Here is a 24,417-nt window from a genome sequence, read left to right as displayed (position 1 = left end):
TGTTCTATAGCTATTTGACACCTTCAACTAGTAGAACAAAACTTTCGCACTTTGTGTGATTTAGTTTATTTTTCAATATTAAGCATGCAATCGCTAAAATTATTTCACCAAAATTTTCATGCACTCATATAAATATACTATAACACATAAAATAATATTAAAAATAATTTCTTTGATCTCGGGTTGGTTGTTTCGAAACCACTGTTCTGACTAAGTCTAAAATTGGGATGTTACAAAAGCAACTGCTTCAGCCCATGGCACACGACAAATTTAAGGTGAAAGAGGAGTCGACCCATTCTCCTCGGCCTTCGCTTGTTCCACCTGAAATGGAACCTCCTCTGTAACATCCTAATTTTAATGGTGTTGAAAATAGTGATTCGAGATCACTAAATCCGACGAGTGAGTTTAAAATTTTTTATTATTTAATTATTATTTATGAGTCAAGTATGATTTTAGAAGACTTTTGAATTAGTAATTTGTGATTTAGAAGAATTTATTATGTAAAATGGTTTTGAAAATGAGGAATCGAGACCTCAATTTCATAAACTGAGCCGTAAATATTTTTATAAATATTTACGGAGTGTCATTGAGTTAGTATTGAAGTTTCGTTATAAAATTTTAACGTTTTGATAGTTAATTAATTAAAAAGGACTGAATTGAAAAAGGTGTAAACTTTGCTAAAATGACTAAATAGTTCAAGTCTTAAATAAATGAGGACTTAAAAGGCAAATTAGCCCAAAGATGATGGCTTGGGTGACATAGGCAGAGAAAAATCAAAGAATCAAGTGAAATAAGGGAAAAATTGAAAGATTGAAAAAAATTTAGCTTACAAATTGAAATAAAAATAGAATTCTAGAGAATTTCTTCATAATTCTCAGCCAAGAACACCATTTAAGGACCCTTAAGAAGCTGGTTTTCATATTTTTCTATAAGTGAGTGCAATTCTTGCTCTTTTCTTGAAATTTTTATGTTTTTAATATTTTTACAACTAGGTCCAATTGTCTATTTCATTAATTTTTTATTTTATGGGTAATTTTGAAAGTTAGCATTGATGAGTGTTAAATTTTCATGATGAATTAAAATTTATTTGAAGCTTTAATTTTGTTATATGATGATTTTATCAAGTAATTTCAATAGAAATTGATTTTAGGACTAAATTGAGAAAAGATTAAATCTTAGGGTTTGGTATTAAATTCTATTTATCAAAGGTTGTGTAATAGCTTAGAATATTTAGCTAAAGTGTTAATTGAGAATATTTAGCTCATTTGATGGGTTAATTGATGATGGACTAAATTGTAAAAATTGTAAAAGTTAGGGTAATTGTGTAATTTTAAAAATTAAGGGTATAAAGTGTGAAGTGAATTAGAATTGAAATATGTGCTAATGAATGAGTAATTTTATATATATTTTAGATTAAGAGCCCGTAGATCAATGAGAAAAAAAGAAATTAACAGAAAAATATCTGAACTACTACAAATTCTACAAATTTAACTTAGGTAAGTTCATATAGTTAAACTTTCATGATTATTTGTTAATTTAGGAATGGTATAATGTATTTATTCATACTTTGTTGTTGAAAATAAGATTATTATAAAGGTATGAAAATTGAATTGAATGTTTTAAATGAGTAAAACGCAGGATTTAGTACGATCGTTCTGTGGCAAAGAATGAATTGACAGATAAGACCATGGTTGGACTATGGCAGGTTTAAATGGAAGACCATAGCTGGGCTATGGCATTTTAATGAAAAGACCGTAACTAGGTTATGGCACCTTGAACGTAAGACCATGATTGGACCATGGTAGTATATATACATGTAAAAGACCATAGCTAGGCTATGGCATTTTGATGATAAGACCATAATTGGGTTGTAACACTACAAATGTAAGACAATGGCAGGGCCATGGCAATGCATGTGTAAGACCATAGTTGGACTATGGCACAAAGAGAACGATGTACTCATATCCGTAAGTCATTCTTCGGTTCAGTAAGAAATGGTAAAAGACTTATGTGATTGAATTGAAAGATTTATAGATTATTATTTATATTGATCTGAAGGAAGTGTGTTTATTGATTTATATTGTATTTGACAGGGAAAAATGTATGATTTATTTACAATTTAATTTATTATTTTAAGTTCGGTAAGATCAATGTTTAACCTATTGAACTTACTAAGCTTCATTAAGTTTACTCATGCTGTCTAATGTTCTTGTAGATTAACGTGTAGTCAGAGATCGGATCAACACATCAAGCTACACTATTTAGTTTAATCTGGTAGTTTTTGCAATGTAAATTTTGGTTTATGTGCCATGTATAGGGTTGGTTTAGAAATGAAATAGTTTGAATTGTGGTTGTGAATCTTAAATGTTTGTATGTATGTAATTAATATTAGAATTTGATAAATCAGTGAAATGAGTTAAATAGGTAAGTATAAATAATTGAAATATTTTTGATGTTATATAATGTTGAGAGCATGTTTTAGCTTGTATTGATTGCTTGGTTGTGATATATTGGTGTATGTGAATGTTGTGTGTAGATTGATGTCAAAATTTGTGAGAAAAGTGGCCTTAAAATGACCTATTTTCGTCCACACGGGTAGAGACACGGGCGTGTGTCTCAGCTGTGTGTGGCACATTACTGCCTCTTAAAATTTCAAAATAGAATAAAGAGGTTTTTGCAGACGGCCTAGCACACGGGTGTGTGACTTGGCCGTGTGACCCCTGTACCTTGCACACGGCCTAGCACACTGGCGTGTGGATGATCGTGTGACCCAATTCAAAGAGTTACACGGGTACGGACACGAGCTGGGACACGACCGTGTGCCTCACATCAAATGCCCACATGGCCTAAGACACAGGCATGTCTCCTAGCCGTGTGAGCCACACCGCTGACCACACGGGCGTGTGTCCCCTACTTCTAAGAAAATTTTTGAAATTTTGGGAAAAATTTCCTATGTATCCAGTTTAGTCCCGAATCACTTCTAAGGTGTATTTTGGGTCTCGAGGGCCCATTTAAGGGACAATATAAGTAATATATAATTGATTCTTGATATGAATAATAAAGGTGGAAAAATGTTCATATTTAGTTCGTAAAGTCTGGTAATGCTCTGTAACCCTGTTTCGATGACGGATAAGGGTTAGGGGTGTTACATCCTCGACCCAAAAATGATACGATGTCCAATGAAATCCCAATGTTGCTAGCTTTTGGGAAACCTGATTCTGCTATCTGTAGCAATGGTAGACTGTAACTGCTTCAAAAAATGTAAGTAATTACATTCTTCCCTCTGTAATCAGTTTCTGGATCTTTGACCTATCTTCTTGTGTGCTATTGAGTTTATTTATCGCATGTAGAGAGTACCCTTCGAACACTACCCAAGATAATCCCAAGTCCTGAGCAAAATCTATTACCGATAAGAAAGCCAACATTTCTACTGCAAAAGCTGAAAAGACCTGACCATGGGTCCCGCACCACCACCCCTGAGCAAAAAGAGTGTGTTCTCCCTCTGTATGTAGCATCGAAGTTGGCCTTAACTAGAGGTTTAGTTGCAAGTTGCTGCCATGCAATACATAGGTCCACAAGGGCCTTTTTTAGCAAGTCCAATACCGATAGTCCACCCAGGTAGGAACGAATGAAAGAAACCAACTCATAAGATGTTGAACCAAGGCCTCCATGATAAAATCTATTATGTGACCACCATAGTGCCCAAACTATGGTAAGGATGAGTGTTAAATTGTCCCAAGTATGTGCTTGACATAGATAACCCAACCAACTTACCAGATCTAAATCATTGTAGGTACCAGCCTAGGAGATGAGCAATTGCTTCCAAACCGAAATGACAAATGGACAATCTCGAAGTACGAATAAACGTCTCAGGTAAATTTAGACATCTAAGGCAGAATTGAGTAAAAGAGATGGAATAGTTGAAGAGGTTATGTAATGTGGGTACATAGTTGCAAAGGAATCTCCAAACTATAATGTGAACTTTAGGAGGGACTCAACATTTCCATAACTTTGTAAACAACTTATGTAAACTCAATGAGTGGGAGGGATTAGAGGGTATAGGGGACTGTTGCATAGGCCAATAAAATAATCTATAGCCACTCCAAATAGAATAACAACCTATCGAGTCACCTTTCTAGAAAACCACATCGTCACCGGCTGAACAAGAGAGAGGAATGTTAAGAATGCGATCAGCCTCAGCGGCCAAAAACAACTTGTCGACCAATGTATGATTCCACTAGGCTGAATCCTGTTGTAACATCCCGAATTAGGGTCTAGTTAGAACAGTAGTATCAAGATCACAAATCCGAAATAGAAATAATTATTTTATGATAATTATGAGGTCTATGACATGATTGCATGCTTATGTGAAAATTTCATGGAGAAATTTTGTGGATAAAGTGTCTAATTTGACACTTGGGACTAAATTGCAAAAAATTGCAAAATGTGATTTCAAGAAGCTTTAAGTATGAAATAGCTTTGGATTATTAATTAGAGGTCCTTAAATATAAATTTTCCTAATTTCTATTTTTATGGAAAAAAATGGGCATGCATGGATAAAATTTGAAAGAAAGGCTTTACGGGCATTTTTGTCATTTGGTTAATAAAAGAATTAAAAGGGGAAATGAAGCGAAAATCTTGTCCATCTTCTTCAAGGGTGTGCCAAAATTTCTAAGGACCATAGCTAGGGTTTTTCTTCAACTTTCAAGCTTGATTGTAAGTACATCCTAGCCCCATTTTTATGTTCTTTATGTTTTTGAGATCCTTGAAGCATGATTTGGCTATTTCTACCATTATTTTGAGCTAGGGTTCAAGTTCAAAAACTTACCCATGTGTGACATGCACGTGTTTTTATGTTTAATGGAGGAATAGGAAAGTTTCATCCATGATAAACATCTTTTACTAAGTGATTTTTCATGGAAACCCCTAAAAGGACCTTTTTGTAAAAGTTGTAAAAATAAGTAGTAAAAATTAGAATTAAAGGAAAATATGGGTTGTTATGAGCATGTTTTAGGTTCGGTTAGGCTTGGGTAACAAAGAAAATGAGTACATTTCATTTTACGAGCCTAGGGACTAATTTGTAATTATGTAAAAGTTTAGGGGTAAAATTATAATTTTTCCAAAGTATGATTTATGGACCATTTTGAACAATGCAAAAATTAAATAAGTTAAATTTGCTATTATAGATCAAGAAAAATAGAGTTCGGGCCTAGACCGGGGAAAGAGTAAGATCTTGGACTAAATCGAATTAATTGTCCATATTTTGTACCGAGGTAAGTTTGTGTGTAAATAATTCAACATTATGTTATTATGTATTTAAATGCTTTAATATTGCATGAATTCTATGATTGTTTTTGTGGATTGATTAATGATGATTCGATGACGATTCGACGAAGAATTGGTACTATGATATCCCGGTTAAACTTTAGGAATAGTTGGGATACAAATGTCATAACATTAGGGATATGAGTGATCCCATGTAAGATCATGTCCAGGTCATTGCATTGGCATCGAAATGTGATCCCATGTAAGACCATGTCTGGGACATGGCATTGGTATCGAAATGTGATCCCATGTAAGACCGTGTCTGGGACATGGCATTGGCATCAATGTGAGACATCGTGTAAGACCATAGCTGGGCTATCGGCTTCGGTATGCATGATCTCATGTAAGACCATGTCTGGGACATAGCATTGGCATTGACATTTGATCCAATGTAAGACCATATTTAGGATATGGCATTAGCATCCTACTATGTGAATGTGATTTCCCGAGTATCCTTTAGTATTCCAAGTGGTTCAATGGGTAATCCCAAGATTTAGCCAACAAGATGACAAGGTATGATCATGTTGAAAGGGTACAGGAATGTACACCAAGCTCATAAACATTGAGATTATAATAAACGATGAGACCTCGGTAAGAAGTGGATAAATGAATTATGATAATGGGTTTTATTGTACACTATGTAAATGACATGTTTTAAAATGTATTTATGATACTTGATGACATTGTGATAAGTTATATTATGTTTATGTGTATAATAATGCTTGGTTAATGTTGTTAATTATTTACATGCAACTTACTGAGGTTTATGCTTACTCCCCTTTCTTTTTCCATTTTTCTTATAGTATCACCAAGCTAGCTCTGGGATCGAATGACGTTGGAGCTCAATTCACACTATCAAACTAACCTTTTGGGTATAGTGAATTTTAGTATTTTGAGTATGGCATGTATAGGGACTTGGTCTTTTTGTTATATGTCATATTGATTTAGCCAAATGTGTTGGCTTATGATGATATTTGATTCATTTTGTATAAAGCCATGTGATGTGGCTCATAATGAATAATGGGTTGTAAACCAATTCATTCATGCATGTATGTGCCAATGCCATTATGATATGGCTCATAGTTATTGATGTTTGAATGATGATGGTAGCTTGGTGTGTGAATACGTTAATATGATAATGCATGCATGCAATCTAGGAGATATTGTTTATTTGTATACATATGTGTTGGTAAAATTGGTTTCTCCATGATATGGAGTCTTAATTAAGTACAATGTGATGAGAAGTTGTCATGCATGAGCTATGTTTATGAAAGTTTAAGTACATGAAATTATGTCATGTGAGGTGCCATTGAAGACATATTTGTGTATGTACAATTAAGGGTGGCAATTGGCTTGGCAAATAGCCTAAAAAATTATCCACACAAATAGACACACGGGCATGTGTCTAGGCCGTGTGTGACACACGGTTTGCCCTATGGGCGTGTGGTCCGTCCGTGTGTCCCCTGCACCCTAATTAATGAAAAACAGAATGTCGAGTAGTAAACACACAGGTAGAGACATGGCTGTATGTCTCAGCCGTGTGGAGGACATGGCCTTGGAACACGGGCGTGCGCCCTAGCTGTGTGAAGTCTACATTTAATTTCGAGAATTTAATTCGCCACACGGCCTAAGCACACGAGCATGTGCTGTGGCCATGTGACCTCATTTTGCTGATGACGTCATAAATAGAGAGTTACACGGGCGTGTGACTCTCTAAAACATGAAAGTTTTCTAAGTATGGTAAAAGTTTCGAAAGTTCTCGGTTTAGTCCCGAATCACGTCCGATGTATATTTTGGGCCTCGTAGGCCCATAATAGAGACGATATGAATATAAATGAAAATTTTTAAATTTGGACAGAAATTCATGTCTCGGTCTTGTATGAATGCATGTGTTTAAGCCTGCTAATGCCTCGTACCCTATTCTGGTGTCGAATATAGGTAAGGGGTGTTACATTTAGTGGTAACAAATTGCTCACCCAAGTAACATTAGTAGCAACAGATGTGTACGATACGATAGGGAACATTGCCTAAGAGCCAATTGTCATTCCAAATGGAGATGGATTTTCCATTGCCCACCCACCAACCAAGGCCCATTTCCATCAAACCCTAAGAGCACCAGATACTACGCTAGGTATAAGAAGGGCGAGATCTTAAACCCGATTTAATAAAAATCAACAGTAATAAAGCAATGCGCTTTAAATACCCGACTCATAAGACAATCCGGATCTATTAATAAACGTTAATCCTGCTTAGCTAGTAATGTAACATTAAACTGAGCCAAATCATGAAATCCCACACCCCCAACACACTTAGATGTGCATAACGAATACCAAGAACACCAATAATTCTGTGAAGACTCCCTGATTTCTACAACCAAAACCAATTCATAATACATTCAAGTGCTCGGTAAAGGGAAGAAGGAAATAAAAAAACATTGCATTGCAAATGTTGGGATTGCTTGCAAAACATAACATATAAAAACACCCTTACCTCCTTGAGGTAAGCAACGTAAGTTCCAACTATCAACACAGTGACGAAAGTGATTATTTTAATTTTGGAAAGTCTCTCGCTTACTCCTTCCAACCTTTGGGGGAAGTATCAAATACTTATCCATATGATGGACAATGCGCACACCCAAGACTAACCTGATACTAAATCCGGTAGGATGCTCCACATTTGAACTAAAAGAAATAATTGATTTATCAAATTTATGTCTTGTCCAGTGCATCACCCATTTTCTTGTAAAATAGAATGGATCGTGGCAACACTCTCAGTAGATGTCGGACCGAAAATCATACAGTCTGTAACAACCTGTTTTTAGTAAAATCAAAACTGTGATTTCAGAACCACAAATTTGAGATAAAAATATTTATTTTATTATTATTTTAATGTTTACAGCATGAGTATATGATTGTGTAAAAATTTCGTTAAGAAATTTTATAGTTTGGTTGGTTAATTCGATAAAAAGGACTAAATCGCGTAAAATGAAAAAGTGTTGTTCTATTAGTTAAAGGTTTCAAATAGCTATAGAACCTTAAATTTAAGGTCCTTATGTTGTAATTAGACCATTAAAATAGTGGGTGGAGAACTATAGGCAATATTTAAGTGATTTTTGTTTATTAATTAAAAGGTTAATATAGTAAATTGGTTAATAATTAAGATAAAATATGTTAAACAAAAGAAAAAGCTTCCATTTTAGCTTGTTATCACCAAAAATACAAATTAAGAAGAAGTCATGGAAGTTATTAGGGTTCGGCATTGTTGTGCTCAATTGTAAGTTCGTTTTTGCTCGATTTTTAATGATTTTTATGTTTTTGAGATCATTGCAGCTTAGTTTAGCTAGGCTAGGGACTATTTTGCAAAACTGCTAAAGATTTTGAAAGTTTCCATTGATGAATATGTATGAGTTTTGATGTTGATGATAGATTATGAATGCTTGTTGATAGATATACAAGTTTTGTTAAGTAATTTTTAAAGAAAATGCAAAATAGGGATTTAATCGAGATATGTTGAAATTTTGTGGTTGAAATGTGAAATAAATGAAAAAATATGGGCTTCTAGGGGCATTATGGTAATTCAGCTAGCATGGGCTTATTGTGAATTTCATTAATTTATGATTTTATGAAATAATGACTAAATTGTGAAAAATATGAAATAGTGGGGCAAAAGTGTAAATGTGTTTTAAAGTGTGTTTTGGACTAAATTGAATGAATAGATGATTGAATAAGTCAATTTTGAATATATTTAGATCAAGATAGGAGAAATAGAGACTTGGATCGGGGAAAAGATAAAGTTATCGACTAATCAACTCATTTCGTCGTTTACACATCCAAGGTAAGTTCGTATGTGATAAATTTCTATGCAAATGTATTTAATATGCTTTAATATTGCATAAATTGCAAATATGAGACAGTGGATATGAACGATAGTAATTCGATGATGATTAGACATTCAAAATCCCGGTTGAACCTTAGGAATATTTTATGATGCTAGTGACATGTCATTAGGGGATATGTTGAGTTGGCTTCGGGCCATGATATAGCACTTTGGATGCGAGATACCGGTTTGGCTTTGGGCCATGGTATAGGTACTTATCATGCGAGATCCTTGAGTATCCGAATTCTATTCTGAATGGTTCAATAGGTAAATGTAAGACGAGAATGTGTATGAGATTTGTAAGGGATGGTACAGGTATGTGTATAAAATATTTTAGCATTGAATCAAAGATATGATGATGAAATTATATAGTTTGTGAATGAGCATATGAAAGGTTTGTTCGTTAGTAAGCTTTATGTTGTTTTATTCAATCTATTGAATTATATTTGTGAGACTGTATTAAGTTTATTTCATACGAGCTTACTAAGCTTTATACCTTACTTTGTTTATTTTTCCCGTGTTTTACAGTGTTATCAAGCTAGGTTGGATTCGGGGATCATCGGAGATCGCATCACACTATCTACCTATCACTTGGTACCTTTGAACTTTGGTATATTAAGTATATGGATGTATAGGGATTTTGAGTCATTTTGGCTATGTTTTGGTAGTGATATTGGCCATTTGAATTGGCTTGTAAATGTTTATGTTTTGATTTGTAAATATAGCCATGAGAGTTAACTTAATTTGGTGAATTTGGTTATGTGCATATTTGTGCATATATGTTGATGTTTGAGTTCATGGATGGATATGGGAATGGATTATATTATGAGGCTTGTGGTTATTAATATTATATATTTTAAATGGTTGATATTACATATGAATTATATTTGTGAATTGGTGCAAAATGTATATGTTAGGTAAATGTTAAGTTAGTTGGTTTGTATATGTGTTTTGGTATGCTTTAATTGAGTAAGATTTGGGGTTATAAGAATGTTGGTTTGGCACGGCCTACAGGTTTGTCACGGCCTAGCACATGGCCTAGCAGGTTTGGCATAAGTCAGTATACCCTACAGGTTTGGCACGGCCTAGCACATGGCCTAGCACACAGTCGTGTGTGGCCATTTTTTTTAAACATATGGGTTAGCCACAAGGGCGTGTGAGTTGGCCATGTGACTCAAGCCAGAAAGTTACACGAGGTTAGGCACAGGCTGGGACACGGCCATGTGCTCCCATTTTGAATGTCTACACAGCCTGTGACACGAATGTGTCTTCTCACACGGCCTGGCCACACGGGCGTGTGTCCCCTGTTTTGATAAAACATTTATAAGTTTCGTAAAAGTTTTATAAGTTAGCGGTTTAGTCCCGAATCACTCCCAAAGCATGTTTAGGGCCTCGTAGGCTTATATTAGGGACAAATTGATTGAGATTGAATAATGAATGGTTGAATTGAGAAAATGTTTGCTAAATGATTACTTAATTATTTTTATAAGTTAGGTGATGCTCTGTAACCCTATTCCGGCACTGAATACGGGTGAAGGGTGTTACACAGTCGCCTAAAAAAAGAAGATGTGTCAGACGAGGGCTTGTACGTCTAACATGCATACCCTTAAAAGTGCCTTCCCTTATGGCCAATCGAAACAAAGCAGAAAGTCCTTCTCCGCACAAAAGAAAGAGGAAAGGACTTACGAGGTCCCCCTAGCGGAGTGATAAACCATAATATATACATATTTTTATACCATGCTTGGCATATTTTTGGATGATTTATCACAAGATTTAGTGAATTTGATGCTCCTAATCCTTTAAATTCATGTTTTATACTTAGGTGAGCATAAGAAGGTGAAAAGAGCAAGAAACGGGCCAAAAACGGACAAAACGGGCTTATCTCAGTATCTCACACGGCCTAGGCACTTTCACACGGGCAAACCACATGCCCGTGTGGGACACACAGGCAGGCCACACCCCCGGGTGTCATGGTCGTGTCGACTAAAAACCAACTCAGAATTACACACGGATTGAGCACCATCACACGGGCGTGCTAAATGGTCGTGTCCTTGTTGAGCCCAAGTCTAATTCTACTCAAAAAATGCTAATTTTGAGGGTTTTGAAGCATTCTAAAGTCTATATAAACACCCTAAAAGAGGACTAAAGGGGGGACGCAGAGTAGAAGGCAGAAAATACTCAAGGACAGCCATCGGAATTAGCTTGGAAGTAGAATCTACTTCAAGACTGAAGATCTCCATTCAATTTCCTTAGAAGTTCTTTAGGTTTCTTTATGTTTTGTTGTTTTCTCAGTTTTGAGATGTTTTCCATTATTATGAACTAAACTCCCTAAATACCTAAGGGAGATGAAATCTAAGACAGATCTTATACTATTTGACTTATATGATAAATAGTTGTTCTTATTCTTAATTGTGAGTTTTAATTCTTGTTTTAATATTTCAGGATATTAATTCAAGTTTTGATGTGCTTATTCAGTGAAGCAAAAGTCCCTGTTTAAGAGTAGATCCTCCATAATTAAGCGGAGTTGTATGCAATCCTAGAAATAGGACGACATAAATCTGTCGGATTAGAGTCAAATCTAATAAGGGAATTCATAGATCAAGTTAATACGACAATAGGGGTTTTAATTAGAAAGATATTTCAATTAATCAACCTAGAGTCAGTTGTTCTTAGTCTCAAGAGAGATATTAACATAAATCAGAGATTTCTACGGATTAAGTCAAGTGAATAAATCGTCTAATTCAGAAGTGATAAGTGAAGTCTAGGTGGATTCTTCCTTGGGTATTGTCTTCTCAATCGGTTTTCCAAAGAATATTTTTCCAACTTTTATCTCTGTCGCGTTCTTAGTTAATTAGTTAATTAAGTTTAGTTTAGAAAATATCCCTTCAATTCTTAGGCTAAATAATAAAAAGATAGTAATTAGTAGTACTTTTAGTCCTCGTGGATACGATATTTTCGGTCTCACCTCAACTATACTACTGTTCAATAGGTGCGCTTGCCTTAGTCAAATTTTTAGTTAGTTTAGTGACCATCAAGTTTTTGGCGCCGTTGCCGGGGACTAAGATATTAGGAACGCTTGATTTTTATTACTTTAGCCATTTTTACTTTTATTACAATTTACTTTTTGTTTTTAAGTTTAATTTTTCTTTTCTAAAATTTTCTTTTTAATTGCTTCTAGCAAGTGTCTCTAGTTTATGACTAGGAGGAACCCGTCAGGACCTTTGCTTTTTGATAGTCAGATCGAGAGCACGGCTCGCAAAAACCGAAGAGAAATAAGGTGAAGTCTACAATACATAGAGGAAGAGCGAGAGGACGATATCCATACTACAATCGAGAAGATGGCTGATAATCAAAATAATCCGCTACCTCTTGTGGTTGCTGCAAATCCAGTAAATCAGGATACTGCTCCTCATACTATGTATGATTATGCTAAACCTACTTTAACAGGAACTGAATCAAGTATAGTTAGAGTTGCTGTTGCTGGAAATAATTTTAAACTGAAACCTAGCACGATTCAAATGATACAATAGTTTGTTCAGTTTGATGGTTTGCAAGACGAGGATCCAAACACTCATTTAGCAATTTTTTTAGAATTCTGCGACACCTTTAAGATCAATGGCATTTCTAACGATGCCATTCGCCTTCGGTTGTTTCCCTTTTCATTGAGGAATAAGGCTAAACAGTGGTTGAACTCGTTACCACGAGGGTCAATCACCACTTGGGAACAAATGATCGAAAAATTTTACTTAAATATTTTCCGCCTGCTAAAATGGCTAAATTGAGGAATGATATCTCTTCTTTTGTACAGATAGATTTAGAAACTCTTTATGACGTATGGGAGAGATACAAGGACTTATTGAGACGGTGCCCTCACCATGGGTTACCTCTATGGCTGTAGGTTTAGACTTTTTACAAACAGTGTGAACCCCTCAACAAGGCAACTGATCGATGCAGCCACCGGTGGAACTTTAAATAAAAAAACACCTGAAGAGGCTTACGAGTTTATTGAAGAAATGTCACTGAATAATTATCAGTGGCAAGTCATTAGAACGAAGTCGACAAAAGCAGCTGGTATTTTCAGCCTCGACGCGGTCACTATGCTATCTAACCAGGTAGAACTTTTAAATAAAAAGATTGATGGTTTGTGTGGTTCTACTTAGGTACATCTAGTGATGAGGTGTGATTCAAATGGAGGAGGAGTGCACAACATAGATTATCCGTCCTTCAACCTTAGCACCGAGGAGGAACAAGTCCACTTTATGGGTAATAATTCTAGACCTCAAAAAAACCCGTATAGTAACACTTATACTGCAGGTTGGAGGAACCATCCCAATTTCTCGTGGGGTGGTCAAGGGAATCAAAAACCACAACATCCTCTAAGTTTCCAACAACCACCTTACCAACAAAAGAAAAAATCGAACCTAGAAGAGATGCTCACAAAATTCATCTCGGTGTTAGAAACTCGTTTTCAGAATACCGAAACAGTGCTTAAGAATCAGCAAGTGTCAATTCAAGGGCTTGAAACTCAAATAGGAATGACCACAAGGTAGCATGCCCAGTAACACAGAAACTAACCCAAAGGAGCAACTTCATGCCATTACTGTGCACAATGATGAAGAGTTAGTTGAAGATGAGCCGAAACTGAGACAAGACAATAAGGTAGATAAAGGTAAGGTTGATGTAACAAATGATAAATAGAAACTGGTAAACAGAGAATACACACCTCGTGTGCCATACCCTAAAGAGATAAAGAAAGACCGCATAGACGAACAATTCAGTAAATTTCTTAACATCTTAAAAAAATTACATATTAACTTACCGTTTATTGAAGCTCCTTCGTAGATGCCCAATTCATTAAAATTTTTAAAGGAGCTTCTAGCAAACAAACGAATTTAGATGATTCGTCGCATGTGGAATTAAATGTAGTTTGCTCAACAATTCTACAGAATAAACTACCCAATAAGTTAAAGGATCCAGGGAGTTTTACTATTCCTTATTTAATCGGTAGTTTAAATGTCGATAATGCTTTAGCCGATTTAGGGGCAAGTATAAATGTCATGCCCTATAAAATGTTTAAACAAATAGGTATTGGGAAACCTAAACAAACTAGGATGAATATACAACTGGCAGATAAAACTATTAGATTTCCAAGGGGTATTGTTGAGGACGTACTCGTTAAGATTGATAAATTCATATTCCGAGTAAACTTTGTTGTATTAGACATGGAAAAGGATGATGACGCTCATTTGATCTTAGGACGACCCTTTTTAGCAACTGCTAGAACTATTATTGATATTGGTACAAGATAATTAACGTTTCGTGTAGGTGGTGACACGATTAAACTTCAAGCTTGTGACTCTGTTAGACTATCTAGTGATCAAGATGATATTACGAGTTCTTCCCATGAGAACAACATGTTAGCTCAGATTGTTGTGTAAGAAATCCCTAAGGATAAAGTGATGGAGCCATGAACAACTCTTGAGGGATGAAGATTACAAATCAAGGAACTAGATGAATGGCGAACAACAGTTAAGAAGAAATCGGGGATACACGATAAATCAAGGCAGTGCCATGACAAACCTAAAGATGAATCAAATCAACTTAAGGTTGGAGACAAAGTACTGTTAGATCAAACAGACCCTCGTGTTGCCACTTCTGAACCCAATAGAGCAACTCTTTTTCGGTACTCAACGTTGTCCCATACGGTACAGTCGAGGTAACTCATCCTAAATTCGGCATTTTTAAGGTAAATAGTACTCATCTAAAACCTTATTTTGATAAGATTAATAGCAGGGATGAGGAGTTTCAACTCCTCGAACCACCATGACCGTACAAATATGAGCTAAGTCGAGCTTAGACTATAAAAAAGCACTTCTAGAAAGGCAACCCGAGCACTAACACCACTAACCTATTTATTTTATCTATTTTCTATGTTTTTTTTACAGGTACAATGACCCACATGGCCTGGACACACGAGCGTGTCCTTGGCCGTGTGGAAATAGGGCTGAAATTTCCCAAAAATCAATATGCACACGGCTTGCAATAAAGCAACACGGGCATGCGACACGGCCGTGTGAAACCTGGAGCTTACATTTTCGAATTTTAAACAAGTCAGAGAGTTACACAGGTAAGGCACACAACCGTGTGTTCAGACACACGGGCGTGTGGGATACCACACGGGCGTGGGAGAAGCGAAGGATATAGCACACGGCTATGTAACACGGCCGTGTGAACCATACGACAGGACAACACGGGCGTGTCATAGGCGGTGTGACGAATGAGCATTTAATTTTCACGATAAATACGGGCTAACTCTGCCACACAGGCGTGTGACACGGCCGTGTGGCCCAACACGGGCCTTACACGACCGTGTCCCATTTAACCACCCCAAAACCCTAAAATTTTATTTTTTTGTCTTTTTCTCCAAATTTTCCCAACCAGCCGCCGCCGCAAGTCCCTCCCCTTTCATCTCCGACCAACCGCCGGCCACCTCACTCCCCTTTCCTTTTATTTTTCTTCCTTTCCTCCCTACCCCATCCTTTCTCTCCCTTCTTCTTTCTTTCTTCCCATTTCCTTTCCCTTTTCCCCATTCTTCCTCTTCAACCAACCACCCACCATCTCGTCAACCCCCTCTTATCCTACACAAAACGCCAACCTCCGTTCGGCCCACACCACCCTAACCAGTCGCCACCGTCCGCACCTTCGATCACTTCCCGTGGTTTCCTCTTTTACCTTCACAATTATTTTATTCCAGTTTTACTTATTTTTTCTTTATTTCTTAATTGTTATTCCATTTTACTTTTAGTCAATTTTATTTATTTATTTATTTTTATTAGTCTTCATTATTATTCTTGTTATTCTTCATTATATTTGTTATTTATTATGATTATTATTTTTATTACTTTGTTTTATTTTATTTTAGTTTTCGATTCTTTCATTTTTTATCTTTGTTTTCTCCTATTTTATTATTTTTAGTATTTATATCATCCTTTATTTTACTTTATATTGTTTTCTCCGTGATCTTTTCTTAATTTTTATTCCTTAGTGCTATTGTTATGTTCCTATATGTTTTTCTATTATTCTGGTCTTTGCTAGGATTATTGTTAGGGCATATTCTTTTTAGGACTATAGTTTTATTTTACTATTTAGATTCTTATTTTTTTCCTTTGACTTGTGGTTGAATATTTGGTACTGCTTCTGAGTTCTGTCATTTTCAGGAATACTATGACAAACACACGAGCAAGAAAACTACCGTCTCCGCTTCAAAAAAGTGGAAGGGTCCTGGTGCAACCTCCTCGAGCGCCTCAACCGAAGCTCGTCACCCTCTTCTTCGATTCTCGTCAGGCCCACAGGACGACTTATTTCAGCTTCTTCGAGTACGACCATTAGGAGTAGGCCGTTGCATAGATTGGACCGCCTTGGAACAGGTCCAACTTTCCCACATTGTTCGATTCCATCTCGTCACTTTCCCGTGGGATTGATATTTTGTGATTATCGAGCCCACCTATTCGGAGCTTACCTTGGAATTTTGCACTACTTTCCATCTTCAGCACGTGATGAATACCCACGACGAGGCCGATACTATCATTTTCAGACTTGGTGGACTCGTAAGACACATGAGTGTACCAGAGTTTGGAGCTGCTTTGGGCCTCTACAGGGGGAGTTTATGGCTTCTGAGGCTTTTCTACATCTTTACCGACACATACACCACTCGCCTTCCTGCTGTTAGACTGACCTTACGACGAGTACTGTTCCCTATGACATAAGCTGCTCAAAGGCGACTTCTCTTCCTCCAGCACTACACTACATCCATGTCATCTTGGCTCACACCTTGACTGAGAGGAGAGAGAGCACCAGAGCCGTTAGCACCATCGATGCTTACTTTTTATAGAGCATGACTACTAGTCATGTATTCGATTTGGAATACTTTATTGCCCTTGCTTTTCGCCACTAGATAGACCGCCATAGGAGGGGCCCCATCTGCCTTAGTCCCTACGTGACTCGCCTAGCTCGACACTTCGGCCTCTTCGACACTCCAAAGATGTCATCGACACTCACATTAGTAGGCCAGACAGCTTCTCAAGGAATTTCTAGTATGATCCACATGAGAATGATAGAACGATGCCGTGGATTCGACCCCCCTCAGTATAGACCTGTTCACTCTAATAACTAGGATGAGCCAGAGGACATTACCGACGATGTCCCTTCCCCTCACGAGGACCCACACCCACTGCCACCATCGAGTCATCGACCTTCTGCTGCCACCGTGACCGATATATTCGAGCGACTTACTCGCTTCAAGCAATAGTGTTTTGCGAGGTTCGACAACATCGAGGCGACTCTGTAGCAGATCTGCCAGCACTTCAACATCTCGCCTCCACCACCACCACCTCAAGATCCATCCATCGATGAGGACTTTTGAGTCCTTTTATTTTTATTTTTCTTTTTATCTTTTTCGCTTTTCTTTAATCTTCTCTTTTATTTTTGTTTTATGTTTATTTTGCAGACTTGTCATTTATACTTTTAAACTATTTTTATCTTTATGGCTATTATCGAGTAACCCTTTAATTCTCTACACAATTGTGTTTATTTTCTTCATAGTAGCTCAGACTCATGCATATCATTAGCCATATCTACAATTTTCGCTTTCATTATTCCAAGGATTCCAACCAAAAATTCAGGGCAGTTTCGCTTCTCTCCCTTTCTTATGATATTATGCTTCTATTGTTATTATCTATCTTTGTGCATTGAGGACAATGTACATCTTAAGTGTGGGGAGGTTATTTTTATTATCCCTGAATTTTTATCTCGTTCTCAAATAATGTTCTCATATTACTATTAGAGAGAATTCTGATTGATTTATGATTTTTATTGATATGTTTTGAATTTAATCATAGGGAATTGTGCATTGATTGTTTAAACTTTAAAGGCATTAGAGAATCATACTGTAACACCCCGAACCCGAGACCGTTGCCGGTGTCGGACACGAGGGGTTAACAAGCCAAAACCACTTATAGCACCGACCAACTTGACATTCCCAGGCAAGCTGGAAAAATGCGTCACTGTTGCCTTAAAAAGCATAACTCGAGTTACAGAACTCGGAAACTGATTCTGTAAATTTTCTCTGAATTTAGACTCATATATCCATCCCTGTATTTTTTTATAGAATTTTTGGTCGGGCCAATTGGTACAGTTTATTATTTAAAGTCACCCATGTTACAGGGGTCGACTACACTGACCTTCGCGCGTTACAACTTAAATATCTCTCTGTACAGGGTTTCAATACTGATGCCGTTTGTTTCTAATGAAACTAGACTGAAAAAGGAATCTGGACATATAAGGCATGACTTCTAATTCATTCTGGATAATTTATGGTAAATTTTAAAAGTCGCGACAGGGGACCCAGAAACCGTTCTGGCCCTGTCTCACGAGAACTTTAATATCTCTCAGTATACTGTTCATATGATCGTTTCGTTACTTTCATATGAAAATAGACTCGTCAAGGTTCGATCACATAATTTATTCACTATTTAAAACCATTCCTACAAATTTTGGTGATTTTTCACATCCACGTCACTGCAGCTGGCAGCCTCTATTTTTAAGGTAGGCTTTACCTATATTGTAGTTCCCATGGACCAACTATAGTCTAGTCATACTTAGGTCCACATATGATCATATTTAGCCATTCCAATGGCTGATCATGTGACCAACACTCTCATTCCAAACCATAATCACAACATGAAACCAAATATAATTACAAACCACATATGGTCAAATTCCATACTCCACTTTTACGAACCATTTTCGCATGGCACACATATACATCACAAAGTACTTAAAACAACCGATGGTGGTCCTATACATGCCATATCCAAAACTCAACTAAAGGAGTACCAAAAGGGCTTTGATAGTGTGGTTGACTTCAACTTCTATGATCCCGAATCCGATCGCTAACGAGCAAAATCTATAAAGAGAAACAAAGAAACGGAGTAAGCAATTTATGCTTAGTAAGTTTGAGCCATAATATACACACAACCAAAGCATAGCATTCAAGTAGCTAAACAATAATTCATATGCACAATTTCTCAAAGACATGCTTACTTCACAATCCCAACTCTTATATTCATACACAAATAACGGCCTAGTTAATGCCGATAGCTCATTTATCATTAGGCGAATATTCATACGCACTTACTCATAGTGTGCGAAGCACACACAAAACATACCTTGTTGTTGGGAATTTCACAAGTGCATTAACTGAAAATTTTCCAGCAAGTTCAAAGTTCTCGAATCACATACCTTGGAGTTTATCCGGATATAGCTACTCGTTCAAACGCCTTGGGACATAGCCGGTTATGGTAACCCGCACAAAGGCCTTGGGACTTAACCGGATATCACAATTTGCACAATTGCCTTGGGCTTAGCCGGATATCATAACTTCGCCCAATTGCCTTGGGCTTAGCCCGATGTCATAACTTGCACAATTGCCTTGGGCTTAGCCCGGATATCACTCGAACATTCATACACATCTTTGTTTCAATTTCATAACACAACTTTTATGCACAATTCACTTAGCAAAAATATCATTTCGCTCAATGGCCACATACAAAGGCACAATTTCGATTGCTTATTACTTCATTCAATCGAATCAAAATCTAAGTTTCGATACTCGAAAACTTACCTCGGACGTGGTCGAACAATTTCGACGGCTATTCGACGACTTTTTCCTTCCCCTTATCGGATTTAGCTCCCCTTTGCTCTTGAGCTTAATTTAACAAATAAATTGGTTTTATCATTTGAGCATCGAAAGAGGAATTCAAGATACCTAGCCAATATATATGCTCATTAGGCATCAAAGTCGCATATGTACGAAATCACGAATCGAACTCAACACATTAGTTAATATTCCTCTTAGCGAATTTTCTAAGCCAAGAATAGGCATCAATATGCTTGCCTCTAACCGAATGCATGCACACCAATTTCCCTCATGTGGCCGAATATGCATGTCCATGTTGAGGCCAATTATGCACTTAATACCACACAAAAACAGCGTGCATTTTACTAACTAACGCATTACATATTGTAGCTCAATACACATCTCTCATGTACTTCATAACCAAAACATCATCACAAGCAAATATATACCTTGAAATAGTATATATGTCATGCCAATACATCATGTGCAAACATGTATACACATATAGGTGCAAGGTCAATCTCATGGGGTTCATACCCATCCAAACACAAATTTTACCAATCAAGTAACAAGCATAAATCATGCTCATGAATGCACCATGGCGAATACATCACAACCATACTCTTTCAACTTCGGTCATGGTTAAACAAAGAATTCAATGTCCTACTCAAGAATACTAAAAAGAAATTTCAAGAGTAGTCAATCCATCATTACATGCATCATCAACAAGCTTCACATTTAGCATGCAATGGCTTTAACACAATATCAACCTTGGCCAAATACCATTTTTCATGGCATAGCAAGGATTTGAACCATGGCTAACATGCACATCAAGTTAGCAACCAAAACAAGCATGAATCTCATGACACAACCTCAACATACCTTAATCTTGATGCAAGTATAGCCAAATCTCCTTCTAGATCTCTTCTAAACTAAAAATGGAGCAAAATTTCCTTCCTTCTTAGAATTTTCAGCCCAAAGAAAATGAGAATGGATGAACCAAATTTTTTCTTTTCCTTTCTCTCAACTCACGGCCAAGGGGGAGCATGGATGAGACCATTTTTTTCTTTCTTTGCCCATGCTCTTTATTTTATTATTTCACCCTAATGCACCAACAAAACATGTTTCATGACATGTTTTGCCCATCCACTCTTGCCATGGCGGCCACTTCATGTTGGGGGAAATTGACATGCAAATCCTTATTTTGCATGCATGTTCAACTAGTCATCACACCTTTCCCCATCATACTTTCAAAGTTTACTACTAGGTCCTTTCTAATGAAATTCACATTTATAACTCTAAATCGAAACATCAAAATGTCACACATGAATTAACACATATTATAGGCATCAAAATAAATTATAAATTATTTTTATGCCTCGGTTTTGTGGTCCCGAAACCACCTCCCGACTAGGGTCAATTTTAGGTCATCACAACTCTCCCCACTTAAGAAATTTTCGTCCCCAAAAATCTTACCGGTAAATAGGGTTGGGTATCGCTCTTTCATAGAGTTCTCGGTTTCCCAAGTAGCTTCTTCTATCCCGTGTTTGAGCCATAACACTTTCACTAGCGGAACCCGCTTGTTTCGCAACTCTTTCACTTCACGTGATAGGATACGAATCGGTTCTTCCTCATAACTCATATTGGTTTGAATTTCAACCTCTGATGGACTAATCACGTATGATGGATCAGATCTATAGCGTCGAAGCATCGAAACATGAAAGACATCGTGAATCTTTTCGAGTTCAGGGGGCAAAATCAAATGATATGCCACTGGACCGACTCGCTCGGATATCTCATATGGCCCAATGAACCTCGGGCTCAACTTGCCCTTATGGCCGAATCTGAGTATCTTTTTCCAAGGCGAAACCTTGAGAAACACTTTATCTCCCACCTGATACTCGATGTCTTTTCGTTTCAGACCCGCGTACGACTTCTGACGATCGGAGGCTATCTTCAGACTTTCACGGATTACTTTCACTTTCATTCAGCATCTCTAATTAAATCCACCGAAAATTTTGCTTTCACCGAGCTCGGTCCAAAACAATGGTGTACGGCATTTACGACCGTACAAAGCCTCGTAGGTGCCATCTTAATACTTGATTGAAAACTATTGTTGTGGCGAATTCAATCAAAGGCAAATATCATTCCATGAACCACGAACTCGAGGATGCAACATCTTAACATATCCTCAAGTATCTGAATTATCCGCTCGGATTGACCATCGGTTTGGGGTGAAAGGCGGTCTTTGAAATGTAACTTGGTACCCAAAGCTTCTTACAACTTCTTCCAAAATCGCGAGGTAAATCTCGGATCTCTATCCGATATGATGGAAATAGGCACCCGTGTAATCTCACAATCGAGAAACGTACAATTGGCTAGTTTGTCCATTGAAAAATCCGTGCGTCACGGGGATAAAGTGAGCCAACTTAGTCAATCTATCTACCACGACCCAAATCGCATCCTTCTTACTTGCGACAATGGCGGTCCGGATACAAAGTCTATTGTGACTCGATCCCATTTCCACTCGGGTATCGTGGTCGGTGAAGTAATCTGAAGGCATTTGATGTTCCGCTTTCACTTGTTGACATATTAAACATCTCAAAACAAAGTCGGAGATGTCTCGTTTCATACCATGTCACCAAAACCGACGTTTCAAATCGTTGTACATCTTCGTACTCCCCGGGTGGATTGCCATTCGGCTACAATGGGCTTCGTTCGAATTATCGAAATAAGTTCAATTCTTTGGAACACAGAGACGACTTTTGAACCTCAAACAATCGTCATCATCGATTTGAAATTCCTAGTCCTTGTTGAACACACTCACCCGTTTTGCAACCAACTCATCGTCGACTTTACGAGCTTCACGAATTTGGCGTATCAATAATGGTTTGGCTTTCAATTCAGCTACTAACACATTGTCGGGTAGAAACGGACAAGTGTACATTCATCACTAAAGCGAATAATGATTTACGACTTAAGGCATCCGCAACCACATTCGCCTTTCGGGTGATAGTCAATGACCAGCTCATAATCCTTTAACATTTCGAGCCAACGTCTTTGTCGCAGATTTAAGTCTCTTTGAGTCATCAAATATTTGAGACTTTTGTGATCCGGATACACATGGCACTTCTTACCAAATAAGTAATGTCGCCATATCTTTAAAGCGAATCGATGGCGACCAATTCGAGATCATGGGTTGGATAATTTTTCTCGTGTGGCTTTAATTGCCTCGACGCATAGGCCACAACTCGACCTTCTTGCATCAATACGCAACCTAACCCGAGTAGGGATGCGTCACTATAAATAACAAACTCTTTGCCCGATTAAGGTTGCACTAGAATTGGCGCTTGATCAAATAAGTTTTCAGTTGATCGAAACTTTTTTTTGACATTTCTCCGTCCATTCGAACTTAACATCCTTTTGGAGTAGCTTCGTCATTGGCGTGGCTATCGTCGAGAAACCTCTTACAAATCGTCGGTAATAACCGGCAAGCCCCCAAAAGCTCCGAACCTCGGTAATATTTCTCGGAGGCTTCCAGTTAAGTATGGCTGAAATTTTGTTCGGGTCGACTCGAATACCCGATGCAGATATCACATGCCCCAAGAAGCTAACCTCTCTTAACCAGAACTCACACTTGTTGAACTTAGCATATAATTGCTTATTCCGTAAAATTTGCAGCACTAACCTCGGTGTTCAAAGATGTTCGGTCTCATTTCTTGAATAGACCAAGATGTCATCAATGAACACGACTACGAACCGATCCAAATATGGTGCGAAGATCCGATTCATTAAATCCATAAATACCGCGAGGGCATTAGTAAGCCCAAACGGCATCACTAGGAACTCGTAGTGACCATATCTCGATTCAAGGCAATCTTGGAGTGCGTCGAATCTCGAATTCATGAATCGATAATAGCCCGATCTCAAATCTATTTTCGAGAACACCGAAGCTCCTTGAGTTGATCGAACAAATCGTCGTCTGTGATAGCGGATATTTGTTCTTTATCGTCGCTTTATTAAGTCGATGATAGTCGATGCACGACCTCATGGTTCCATCCTTCTTTTCACAAACAACACCGGTGCATCCCAAGGTGAAAAATTCGGTGAGCAAAACCTTTATCCACCAATTCTTGCAACCGAGCTTTCAACTCCTTTAATTACATTGGTGCCATACGATGCGGAGCTATCGAAATTGGGGTGGTACCGGTACCAATTCGATGCCAAACTCTATTTCCGAGCAGGTGGTAATCCGGCAATTCTTGAGGAAAACATCTGGTATTCACAAACCACTAGCATTGCCCATATTTCTAGGTGGCCTACCTCGAGTTGTGGTAGCACCGGGTTCCCACTTTGATTTACGTTTTGTTTAGATAAACTCGGGCAATCTTTAATGAAATGATCGATGATCCGCACTTATAACAGAGGCGGTCACGAGTCTACAACTCCCGAATGCCATTTGCCACAATATTGGCACTCCGTTACATCTCGACGATCATTGCCAACACCGGCGATCGAAG

The 24,417-nt window shown here is 37.5% G+C and overlaps 1 protein-coding gene and 1 non-coding gene across 2 annotated transcripts in view; one reads left to right on the top strand and one right to left on the bottom strand.

Moving 5' to 3' along the window:
• Window positions 1-12,976: 12,976 nt before the first annotated feature.
• Window positions 12,977-13,083, bottom strand: LOC128292219 (small nucleolar RNA R71). Its single transcript, XR_008282204.1, has one exon. It is a non-coding gene; the product is annotated as a small nucleolar RNA R71 (small nucleolar RNA).
• A 669-nt stretch (window positions 13,084-13,752) lies between these two features.
• The window catches only part of LOC108459252 (uncharacterized), a 28,994-nt gene continuing 18,329 nt past the window's right edge, over window positions 13,753-24,417 (top strand). Inside the window, exons 1-5 of the mRNA XM_017758598.2 lie at window positions 13,753-13,870; window positions 14,527-14,635; window positions 14,693-14,906; window positions 16,419-16,628; window positions 16,752-16,925. Coding sequence (XP_017614087.2) covers window positions 13,753-13,870; window positions 14,527-14,635; window positions 14,693-14,906; window positions 16,419-16,628; window positions 16,752-16,925 — 825 coding nt within the window. The remainder of the gene's footprint in view (window positions 13,871-14,526; window positions 14,636-14,692; window positions 14,907-16,418; window positions 16,629-16,751; window positions 16,926-24,417) is intronic.

Source organism: Gossypium arboreum, chromosome 4 (genome assembly GCF_025698485.1).
Source record: "Gossypium arboreum isolate Shixiya-1 chromosome 4, ASM2569848v2, whole genome shotgun sequence".
NCBI lineage: Eukaryota > Viridiplantae > Streptophyta > Magnoliopsida > Malvales > Malvaceae > Gossypium > Gossypium arboreum.
The sequence above is the reverse complement of the archived record's forward strand: the minus strand, read 5'-3'. Positions and strand labels throughout refer to the sequence as shown.